We start from the raw sequence: 12,565 nt of genomic DNA, 5'->3' as shown, positions 1-12,565 counted from the left end.
AATTTAAAATCCTTCTTCTCACCTACAAAGCTCTTCATGGTCAGGCACCATCTTATCTTAAAGAGCTCATAGTACCTTACAACCCTGTGCTACAAGAGCACTACGCTCCCAGAATGCAGGGTTACTTGTGGTTCCTTGAGTCTCTAAAAGTAGAACGGGAGCCAGAGCGTTCAGTTATCAGGCTCCTCTCCTGTGGAACCAGGTTCCAGTTGGGGTTTGGGAGGCAGACACCGTCTCCATATTTAAGAGTAGGCTTAAGACTTTCCTCTTTGATAAAGCTTATTGTTAGGGCATAAAATTGAATATTGTTAGGGAGTGAGGAGCCGCAGCGTCCGCCTAACCCGGCCCACCTGCTTCTCGTCATAGTTGTCTGATTGATCTATCATATAATCAAGCATATAATAAACTAAAGGGAGACTTGGCATACAGCCCGATCCGGTTGGGGAGAGTTCTAGCCTGACCAGGCTCCTCTCTCTACCCTGTCTCTCTTGGTTATGCTTTGATAAAGCTTATAGTTAGGGCATAAAATTGAATATTGTTAGGGAGTGAGGAGTCGCAGCGTCCACCTAACCCGGCCCACCTGCTTCTCGTCATAGTTGTCAGATTTATCTATCATATAATCAAGCATATAATAAAACTAAAGGGAGACTTGGCATACAGCCCAATCCGGTTGGGGAGAGTTCTAGCCCGACCAGGCTCCTCTCTTTGCCCTGTCTCTCTTGGTTTTGCTGTAATAGTTTTAAACAGCTGGGGATTTCCTTTGACACACTGAGTTCCTCTCTCCTCTATCTTCCTATCTTTTCATTTATGTGCATCCATGTCCCAGAAATGCTTGTTACTAACCATGCTCTGGGGAGTCATTCCCCGGAGTCCTTATGTTCTTTTTTCCCCAGCATGTTCCCTCGGATCAGGGATGCTCCAAAATCATGGTAGCAGCTGTCGCCATGGTCCCGCTACACGTTCTGCGGTGCCAGGTTCATCTGCTACACTCTGCGGTGCCCAGCTACATCCTGCTGTGCCTTGTAATGCCGCACAGTGCCCTGCTATGCCATGAACTATTACAAAGAACTGCAACAAACTACTATTTTTTCTATTTTTGTTATTTCCACTAACCCCAACCGGCCCGTCAGACACCGCCTACCAAGAGCCTGGGTCTGACCGAGGTTTCTGCCTAAAAGGAAGTTTTTCCTCGCCACTGTCGCACTGTTGCTTGCTCTGGAGGAAACCACTAGAACTGTCGGGTCCTTGTAAATTTTGGAGTGTGGTCTAGACTCACTCTATCTGTAAAGTGTCTTGAGATAACTCTTGTTATGAATTGATACTGTAAATAAAATTAAATTGAAATTGAATTGAATAGGCCACGAACATTTCTAAAAAAATTGCAATATCGCGCAATGTGCAAAACCAACTTTTTCAAACTCCTCCTAGGGCTAGGCCGTGTGAGTGATCTGCACAAAACCTAGTAGGTAGCATCTTCAGATGGCCTTGAAATAAAGTTATCAAAAGAATTTTGCTACTTTAAAGCAAACGCATTTGACGACCAAACATGTATTTTCTAGCTAGATAGACAAATATATCATATCTCGGCCAGATTAAATGTTATCATCAAAAGACTTGAGGTATTTATTCACAGTGCCACAACAATACTCCAAGAGTGTATGGCTGCATCCTGGAGCGTCCCATTTCATCCGTCCAGTCTCATGCGGTCCCGTCTCATGCTGTCTTACGGTAAATTCAGAGGGTCAAAAATACGAAATCGCGACTAATTTTCCAGATGATGTCACGGGTAAATTTGTGACCAAATTTGTTACAATCGTTTGCAAAACGTTAAAAACTGTTAAAGTAACAATTTTGCCATACATGTAGTTTGCTCATTTCTGAATGTTATGGTTGTGTTGACAAGATAAATGTAGACTATCGTCTGGAATCAAATAAGCCTGCGTCAACTATCATGCTAATGAATAAAATACTTTTAATATTTCTTTTTTTTTTTAGTAACGACAATCATAAAAATGAATAAAATACTTTAAAAAAAATATGTCTACAAGATAAATGCAGACTATCATACTGATGAATAAAACACTTAAAACATATGTCCGTCTATAAAATAAATGCAGATTACAGGCAAATTTAAAAAAATCCTTTTGCCATCCCAGAGTTTCTACTTTTCAAAAATAAAAGCTTGCATCTGTAATAAAACACAATCTCTCTTACTTTTCAAAGTAAAAGCTTGCGTCAACTATCATGCTAATGAATAAAATATTTGGTGTTTTTTTTAAATATTTAAAAATATATGTCCGCCTCTAAGTTGCAACCATAGAAGGAATTTCTCTCCCGACAGACTACGCTGGCAAAGTGTGGTTTCCCGCGTGAAAAGCCCTTTATTCCCACAATTGGGAAATTCTCACTGTTGCAGCAGTGAGGGATAGGGATAGCTTCATATTTCGCATCCTTCATGACAACTTTTAACATTCACAAGATAAACATGAGCAGGGGCTAAACGGCTTTACAAATTCAATTCAATTCAATTCAATTTTATTTATAGTATCAATTCATAACAAGAGTTATCTCAAGACACTATACAGATAGACCACACTCCAGAATTTACAAGGACCCAACAGTTCTAGTAGTCTCCTCCAGAGCAAGCAACAGTGCGACAGTGGCGAGGAAAAACTTCCTTTTAGGCAGAAACCTCGGTCAGACCCAGGCTCTTGGTAGGCGGTGTCTGACGGGCCGGTTGGGGTTAGAATGAAGAGTGGCAATAACAAAAATAGAAAAAATTAGTAGTTTGTAGCAGTTCTTTGTAGTAGTTCATGGCATAGCAGGACGCTGTGCGGCATTACAAGGCACAGCATGACGTTGCAGGACGTAGCAGGGCACTGCAGTGTAGCAGTTGAACATGGCATCACAGAACATGGAGCGGGACCAAGGCGACAGCTGCTACCCTGATTTTGGAGCCTCTCTGATCCAAGGGAACATGCTGGGGAAAAAAGAACATAAGGACTCCGGGGAATGACTCCCCAGAGCATGGTTAGTAACACGCATTTCTGGGACATGGATGCACATAAATGAAAAGATGGAAAGATAGAGGAGAGAGGAGCTCAGTGTATCAAAATAAGTCCCCAGCTGTCTAAAAACTATTACAACAAAACCAAGAGAGACGAGGTAAAGAGAGCTCCAGCCCGGTCGGGCTAGAATCTCCCCAACCGGATCGGGCTGTGCCAAGTTCCCTTTAGTTTTATTATATTCTTGATTATATGATAGATAATCTGAAAACTATGTGACTAACTACTACTCCCTAACAATATTTGATTCTATGCCCTAACTATAAGCTTTATCAAAAAGGAAAGTCTTAAGCCTACTCTTAAATGTGGAGACGGTGTCTGCCTCCCGGACCCAAACTGGAACCTGGTTCCACAGGGGGAGGAGCCTGATAGCTGAACGCTCTGGCTCCCGTTCTACTTTTAGAGACTCTAGGAACCACAGTAGACCCTGCATTCTGGGAGCGTTAGTGCTCTCGCAGGGTTGTAAGGTACTATGAGCTCTTCAAGATAAGATGGAGCCTGACCATGAAGAGCTTTGTAGGTGAGAAGAAGGATTTTAATTCTATTCTAAATTTTACAGGAAGCCAATGCAGAGAAGCTAAAAACAGGAGAAACGTGATCTCTTTCCTGGTTCCCGTCAGAACACGTGCCGCAGCATTCTGGATCAGCTGAAGAGTCTTATGGACTTTTCCGAGCAGCCTGATAACAAAGAATTGCAGTAATCCAACCTAGAAGTAACAAATGCATTGACTAGTTTTTTCTGCATCATTTTTAGACAGGATATTCCTGATTTTTGCAATATTACGTAGGTGAAAAAAGGCGATCCTTGAAATTTGCTTTAAGTGGGAATTAAGGACATGTCCTGTCACAAGATGACTCCAAGATTCTTCACGTGGTGCTGGAGGCCAGGGTGATGCCATCCAGAGTAACTATATCTTTGGATAATGCGTCACGGAGGTGCTTGGGTCCGAGAAGCAATAACTTCAGTTTTATTGAGTTTAACATTAGAAATTTACAGGTCATCCAGGTTTTAATATCCTGAAGGCACGTTTAAAGTTTAGCTAACTGATAGTTTCATCCGGCTTGATTGATAGATATAACTGAGTTCATCGCATAACAATGAAAGTTTATGGAGTGTTTCCTAATAATACTGCCTAAAGGAAAGCATATATAAAGTGAACAGGATTGGACCCGAGCACAGATCCTTGTGGGACTCCATGACTAACTTTGGCGTGGAGGATTCATCGTTAACATGAAACACACTGAGATCGATCTGATAAATAAGGACTTAAACCAGCTTAGAGCAGTCCCTTTAATGCCAATTAAATGTTCCAATCTCTGTAATAAGATTTGATGGTCAATGGTATCACATGCAGCACTAAGATCTAATCACACAAGTACAGAGATAAGTCCTTTATCTGATGCAATTAGGAGGTCATTAGTAATTTTCACAAGTGCTGTCTCTGTGCTATGATTAACTCTAAATCCTGACTGAAAATCCTCAAATAAGCTGTTGCTATGCAGAAAGTCACACAGCTGTTTGGCAACTGCTTTCTCAAGAATCTTAGAGAGAAATGGAAGGTTGGATATAGGTCTATAGTTGGCCAAAACATCTGGATCAATGTTGGGCTTTTTCAGAAGAGGTTTAATTACAGCTACTTTAAAGTGCTGTGGTACATAGCCTGTTAATAAAGATAGATTGGTTATATCTAGTAGAGAAGTGTTGACTAATGAGAACAACAAAACAATTCAGAAATGAGCAAACTATATGTATGGCAAAATTGTTGCTTTTACAGTTTTTAACGTTTTTCAATTGATTGCAACAAACGTGTTCACAAATTTACCCATGACTCCATCTGGAAAATTATTCGCAATTTCGTATTTTTGATCCTCTGAATTTACCGTTGGACACACCTCGGCATGAGACGGGACGGAATGACATGGGACGCTCCAGGCTGCAGCCATACCCGTCTCGGGCTATTGGGGAAAACAGCCGGAAAGATATATCACTATATCATATATCACTATATTTATACGTTTCTAAGAGAAATTGATTTAGTAAAGAGTATTTGGGATTTTCTAGGTCTTAAAAAAATTATAATAATTCTGCATATAGCTGTCATTTACACTCCAGTCCCATTGGTGGCGGTAATGCACCTTGAAGTTGGTTTGCCAACCGCCAATAAACCAAGATGAATGCGTAGGATAAATGTGAAGAAGAAGAAGAAGAAGAAGAAGAAGAAGAAGACACCACACCAACAGTTACTAGGGTAACGTCAACATTTCGAGTTGCTGACTTTTTTCTAGCTAGCTAGCGTTCTTTAACTTTTAGCATTTTCCTCTAAAGTAAACTAGCTAGCTAACGTTATCTAGACAGTGGTTGGAAATTTTAAAAATAATTAACGCTACTGTCGACGACAACGACCAAGACGGAGTTCATTTTAAGGTACGAAACACTAACGATAGCGTAACATTATATACAACAACAACGAGCTAACCTGTGCGTTATTTTAACTTTGGTTAATGGCATGAATGTATGGTGACGTAAATTGTTTGATAAACAACATAACTAACGTGTATCACATTCAAAACGATCGAAATTAGTTTACGCTAGCGATAGTTCATGTCTAGTCTTTTTATTTCAGAAAACGTCAACAGCAGTTAACGTTTAGCTAGCTAGCTAACAATACGATATAAAGTTAACACAGCACTGAATGATGATAATAGAGTGAAAATATTGTAATTTCCCTTGTGGGATTTATAAATAAACACCACTAGGCTGTCTGGATTTGTTTCCCTCCATCAGCAACATTTGTTATTAGACTACTTGGTATTGTTACTGTTAATGTTTTTACTGACTTTAGGCATCATGGCAAGTCAGCGGCCTCCCTCCAGCATAGGCCGCCCAATGAGCCGCAGTGGATCTGTGGTCCCTGTCGCTGGAAGACTCCCAACGGCCGTTCGACCTCCTCCTACAGCTGTTCGAGTTGCAACTGGGGTATGTCAACTGCAGCTTGGATATATTTGAACTTTGGGACACAAATGCTCTTCTTGTGAGTATATTGGGAACTTTGATAGAGTCGATTAGCGTCACTATGACACTCTCTGGCAAATAGCATACATTAGCAACCTCTGTCAACGGTGTCAAGGCACTATAATCAACTTGTATTGCAAGCAGTGTTGGACAGTAGCGCTGCTATTTTAACTACTTCTCAATCGTGCCCACACAAGCTACATTTCCCTTATCTTTAATATATTATATATCTTTTTTTGTTGCATGTAATAGGTTTACAAAGTAAAAAAGCCCAAAGTGACAAACGTGACTAACGTGGGTCACTTTGTAACTTTGTTATCATGCTCGCCTAGCTGCTAACCTGGCACTCCCTCATACTCTGCCACTGACAAGCTTGCAGTACTTAATGTGTGAGGGTGAAAAAAGGAGCTGCAGAAATGTGCAGTACAAAAAAAAAAAGGAGCATAATATGAGCACTTTAAGAAGCTATATTTATGTCTTGTTTCTCCCAACTTCAATCAGTAGGCCTATGCACTTGAATGAGCAGTATCAGTAAAACAGTTATGTTGTGATAAATATTGATATTGATCAAAATGGGAAAATATATCAGGGCCCATTCCTCGGATATACTCTGGAGTGTAAATGGCTATGGTGTAAAATGAGCTATAGGAGAAACCCGGTCCTATGGAGTTTTATTCTTTCATTTTCCATCCAGATCGTTCCAGGTACAAGTGGTCATCCCGGCATGAGGGGCGGCATCCCCATTGCCGCCCCTGGAGTTCTATCAGCACAGATAAAAGTGACTGACAGGCCTGTGACCCAACAGGGGCTCAGTGGTATGAAGACTGGCATGAAAGGTAAGTCTGAAGAGCATAGATTGCATAGATTTGTATTTTTATAGTTTAATGTTAGGGCAGAAACTTTGAGCCGCTGTCAGCTATGTTGAAACAGTCTTTACATTACAAGTCTCACTTCTCATTCTCTCCACCACCTCCATCCCCAAAAGGACCTCAGAGACAGATTCTGGATAAGTCCTACTACTTGGGCCTCCTTAGGTAACCCATGCTACTATTAGTCCAACTAAATGTCTAAGTAAAACATGTTAAGCCCTTATTGGTATTAGTTTACACTATGCAGCAGGTGTTTCCAGCAGGGCAGCTGTTTCTTAAACATCCTGCTGGTACACACTGGTCAATGTTACCATTAAAAAGTGAATGTTCTTGTTGTGCTGTTAGGAGTAAGATCAACGAGTTAACCACAGAGACCAGCAAACTGCACAAAGAAATTGACAACTACAACCAGGAGAATTCTGTGTATCTCTCCTATGAGAAGAGGTGAGTGGTGTTTTTACTTGTTAGTGCTGACGTTGTACATTTTGTAATAAAAAAACAGACCATGTTCTACTGTGGTATTTGGGCCTATTGCGGTTCACAGCCGTCTTATATTCATTTATGGACTGCATTGAACGATGGATCCAGTTGAAAAAATCAGATACACTGAACAAAATTATAAAACTGACTTCTGATCACTTCTCCTTTCCAAGAAAACTCTGGGTTTGTTAACCCTGGGACGAGGGAAACTCTGAGTTTTCTGTTTCAAAAAGAGAGGTAACTTTACCTCAGTCGGTTACTATGGTAACTGAGCCTTTCAACCTCACCTGGTCTGGAGCAGGTTTTCTTCAATAACCCCTCTCTCAGTCTCCTCCCTCTCACACAGCGCTCTTTCATTTCCTAATTCATTCATTCAGTCTGTATCAGGCGCGTTTTAGCACAGTTTGTTAACTGCATGAATAAAAAAACAGTGTCGGTTTATAAACTGTGTTAGGCAGACCATGAAACTCAATGCCATGCCAAGCTGTATTACTTTGCAGGGAGTTAATCATATGTCAGGAGATGATATTGAGGCCCCGATGCATTTTAATTACCAGATAACTTCCTATTCATGTGGTATCATTTTTCTTCCCAGTCTGTCCGTTATGTAGCCTACATAACCTTATCCGCCCTCATATCACTAACACCCATTGTGGACATGCTCTGCATCCCAGCAGATTGTCTGTCTCCCATCACATTTTTTTGCAAACGGCAGTTTTCTTTACAACATTAGTGATGCGGAGCATTTTAGTAAAGCCACTGTATAGCAAAGGGCCGTCAGAAGAGTGGGACTGGCTCTGAAGCGTGTTTTAAATATTTCTGAAGTGTTCCCTGGACACAAACCAGTAAGAGACATTAAAAAGGAGTTCCACAGTATTGCAGGTGGAGGATGTAGACACAATACATCCATGTATACCCTTTGAAATTAAAGATTGTGAATTATAAATCTTTTAATGATGGTGCTGAAGCTACAGAATGCGATTAATAGGCCTAGTAATTTTTCACCTGCAGTGTTGCACCTAAATGAAATAGATTATAGGTTAAATTCCATTTCACTAGTAATATTAGGCTAAACTTATGATTAAATATGATATACACTATATCGGAATAACGCATTTACTCTAGCAACAATTTTCTCCAGCGCAAATTCTCTCTCTTTTGCAGCAGCCGCTGTGCTGCTTTACATGAGTATTTTTGCTGACCCGTTTGGTTATGATTATTTTTATTATATTATTATTGTGAATCTTAGTATCATGGCGCCATTCATGCTGTGGTGGTGCATGTTCAAAAGTGGTTTTACTTGCAACAGAAAACTCATATTGGACAGATAGTCTAGCTAGCTGTCTGGATTTACCCTGCAGAGATCTGTGGAGCAGTTAAACAGAGTCCTCAGAAATCCATCGGAGTTTAGAATTCCAACACAAAGAAAAAGGAAGGGAACAGACATCCAACCGAAAAGAAAGACATCCGGCGGAATTTATGGCGGCAACGGAGCAATCCCTAAAGTGGAACGTCGTGGATATAGACTAGGAACTGTTAGACAAAAGAAGTTGAAATCCAGTCTGTTTGTGCTGTATTATTAACAAATGACATTCACATATAAGGGCCCTTGTAGCATAAATTAGGGATTAGGGATGTAACGGGAATATTTATCCTTATGGTTATAGTGACCAAAATTATTACGGTTTACGGTCTTATTGTGGCATTTTTAAAATTTTGTTCAATATATTCAGAAAGCGCTGATAGGCCTACACAAGCTGAAATATTTTCTAAAGTGTAACAGTGTTCATTATACTACAAAAATATAGGCAATAAGTTTGTAAAAGCGACTGAAAACTAAAGCTGTAGAGTGTCCAGTAAGACCTTGAACCAGAGATGTCTGACTTTTAGATCCAGGAAGATTTATTTACAACTCCAACATGAAGTTAACTATGAAGTTGTATTTGACGTTACATGTGAATTTTGGATGTGGTTCTGAAATATAAGCAAATCATAATGCAGATTACTAAGCATCTGACTTACTATAAAAGATATTTACCAAAACTTAATGGTATAGCCACCAATATATAACAAGAAACAATACTAAGAATTACATTAATTTCTCTGTAATAGTTAACATAAATGTAACTTATTAGTCAGTAACACAAACTAATAATGAGCCACATGTACACAGCAAACCGTAAAAAATAAGTGATATTAAACAATCTGCAAATCTATCAGCTATGCAATAAGAAACACAGCAACAGCAATATTCTGAAGGTTATAATATCTCTCTTTCCAAATAAATAAGTCGGAACACGGGCTAAACTTCCACATTGTAGCGGAACACTTACTGAAGATAACGAGGCAGTAAAACCCCTGACAGTTTAACGTTTACGTTCTGGGCAACCCACATCACTTATATAATAAGTCAGAAAACTGGAAAGAGAGGAAAAAGTCCACTGCTACATTTTCCCCTTCTGCTGTCTGAGAGCAGTGCGCCTGCACTGCAACTTAGGAGCCTCGGACGAAGCTGGGAAGGATTAGACACAGGGTTTCCACACTGTGGTAATCCACCACAATAATAAGGATATTTTAAATGAAAAGGCTATTTGTTACCATCAACATTTCTATCGTGGTTTACCATTACACCGGTAATCGGTGCATCCCTAAATTGGATGAATTAATATTATAATGAACAATGGCATAGCAGTGTGGGAGAAAATAAATCTTAAATTACCAACCATTTGTGGTTTTCTTTCCCCTTCAGAGCCGAAGGCCTTGCTGCAGAGATAAAGGATCTACAAGGCCAGCTTGCCGACTACAACATGGTAAATATCAGTAAACTACAGGTTTTAGCCATTGTCTGTAATTATTTTGAATGTGCAATCATGGGAAAATAATCATAATTTTTTACATTCCAAATATTCCAAGCAAACAGTTGAACAATTAATAAAATAGTGTCAGACAGATATTCTTACACTTTATGTAGTGAGCCAAAGTAATCCATAATGACTCTTTTAAAAATAAAGAAAGCAAACACCAATATATTAGCCCAAACAAATGACCGGTAGGAAATCCCTCCATATCTGTTAGCTACAGTTAAGGGCTGTCCACACTAAGAACAATACTTTTGATAATAAATAATAATAAATAATTCTTTAATGATAACTTTTAATATATAGTTTTAAAAATCCCAAGTGGAAGGCAGAGTCCAAACCGTAACTACAAACAATATTGTTGGGATCACTTTCAAAGAGATATGATGAACTGACAGCCAATCCAAATCCATCTGAATTTACAACATGACACGGTGGAGAGAGACATTGCGGAGAGATGTGTTTTACACAGGTGGTTAGTGGCGTGATGGGACTTTTCCACTCAGTGCAGCTACTTAGATTCTTTAGCTCTTTGTATTGTTGTATTTGTAAACATTAGTATATTGAAAAGGAATCTTGTGTTTTGGGGTGTTGTTATCATACTGTCGGTGTTTAACAGTTTTTTAACATTTTTGGTTTACAATGGACTGTACTACCCGTCTTTAACACTTGAGTCATACTGATGTGTAGTTTTTTGGTTGTTTTTTCCAGCTGGGGGAAAATTTAACACCAACAAAGATAGGGAAATGTAAAGGGCAAAATTGAAAAGTACTTTATGTAGAAAATATGGTAATTTTGTGTCGAATCACAGAGCTATGCAGCGATTATTCAATTTAAAATGATCCCGCTCTTCCGTTATTTTTTCTTCTTCTCCCCTCCGGTTGAAACCCCGAATGACAGCGGGCTGAAAGCTTGAAGTTTTATGAGAGGAGGAGAAGAAAATACCCCGCGGGAAATTTAATTAGGGTTTTTGCAGTCGTTCTCAAAACCCAAATTTGTATTGCTGAGTTAAAGGGTAGGTTTTTTTTTGGAATACGAATAACCAAAGGGTAATTCTAAAAAATGTTTTTTTGGGTTTTTTCAGTTGTTTGAATTATCAATTTGTGTCATAAATGAGATTTAGGAAAAATTAATTGTTGGATCGGGCGTTTTTTAAAAAAAAATTAGCATTTTTTTTGCTTGAAAAACAATTTGTCTGAGTTGTATGGTGCTTTAATCAAAATTTTTTTCAGTTTTGGTAAATTTTTTTGGACTTTTAGTGAGTTTAAACATGAGTACCTTCAAAAAATCCTGAAACTTTTTTTTTTATTTCAAAACCAACTGAAAAAAGAAGAAAAAAGCCTTGAAACATCTTTAAAGTTGGTAGAACATTATGGGCCCCGAAACTAAAAAAAGAAATTAAAAAATACAGAAAACCCAAAAAATAAACGTTGTCAATCAAAAAAACAAAGAAACTAAGAAGAATATTTGCTAAGAAATATTTGGGTAATTCCCATAAAGCATTTTAAAGCTCACAAAAACCCCTTCTATAAGAAAGTCAGCAGTTTTACAGAGCAAATGCAAAGTTTTGTTCCCAATTGCATATGTTTAGGGAAAGCGACATTGTTTGTCAAAGTATGAGGGGCAACATGACATTTCATATCCGTCCAAAAAAGGGTCTCTTGTTGACAAGAGCTCATTTTTTAAATTTTTAAAAGTAGTTTACGTGGACCATAGAGCAAGGGCTTTTAGGGATCAGATAATGATAATATAGTTGGATCAAGGGGGAAAAAAAATTTCCAGGAAATGCCTTACATCCCCGGGGAAGCCCCCCTCCCCGGTGTTGCCCCTACTTTAAAATCTGTTTGCTTGGGAATGACAAAAAATTTTGAGTGCAAAATAACGGAAAATGCAAAGTTTTTATAAAATTGGGTGGCCCCAGGGAGGCCTGCTTGATTTTCTTGGAATATTTTAAAAACTTTTTTTATGTTTACGAATTTTCTAAAACATTGACGAAGACACACAGCGTTAAATGCAAAAAAAGCCTTTAAAACCCGTATTGGAAATTAAATCTTTTACGTGTGAAATTTAAAGATTTTTTATTTTTATGTGGCCCTTTTTGGCAAAGTTGCACCAAAACAAGTTCTTCCCGAGATATTTCAAAAACCCCTGTCCGCGCCGGGGATAGTGTTGCGATTGGTAAATGAAAACCCAGTTTTTTTTATTATCACAAAATGTAAAGTATGTGTGGTGTAGCCAGACTTTTACTCCATATCACTGTGGAGATAGATCTACAGTGGT

General features: G+C 38.9%; 1 protein-coding gene across 1 annotated transcript in view; it reads left to right on the top strand.

Moving 5' to 3' along the window:
- Positions 1 to 5,284: 5,284 nt before the first annotated feature.
- The window catches only part of ift74 (intraflagellar transport 74), a 31,827-nt gene continuing 24,546 nt past the window's right edge, over positions 5,285 to 12,565 (top strand). The window contains 7 exon segments of the mRNA XM_032504385.1: positions 5,285 to 5,490; positions 5,909 to 6,042; positions 6,773 to 6,914; positions 7,064 to 7,112; positions 7,293 to 7,391; positions 10,177 to 10,237; positions 10,997 to 11,040. Coding sequence (XP_032360276.1) covers positions 5,914 to 6,042; positions 6,773 to 6,914; positions 7,064 to 7,112; positions 7,293 to 7,391; positions 10,177 to 10,237; positions 10,997 to 11,040 — 524 coding nt within the window. The 5' untranslated portion in view covers positions 5,285 to 5,490; positions 5,909 to 5,913.

Source organism: Etheostoma spectabile, chromosome 22, assembly GCF_008692095.1.
Source record: "Etheostoma spectabile isolate EspeVRDwgs_2016 chromosome 22, UIUC_Espe_1.0, whole genome shotgun sequence".
Lineage (NCBI taxonomy): Eukaryota > Metazoa > Chordata > Actinopteri > Perciformes > Percidae > Etheostoma > Etheostoma spectabile.
This window is presented reverse-complemented; position numbering and strand designations above follow the sequence as displayed.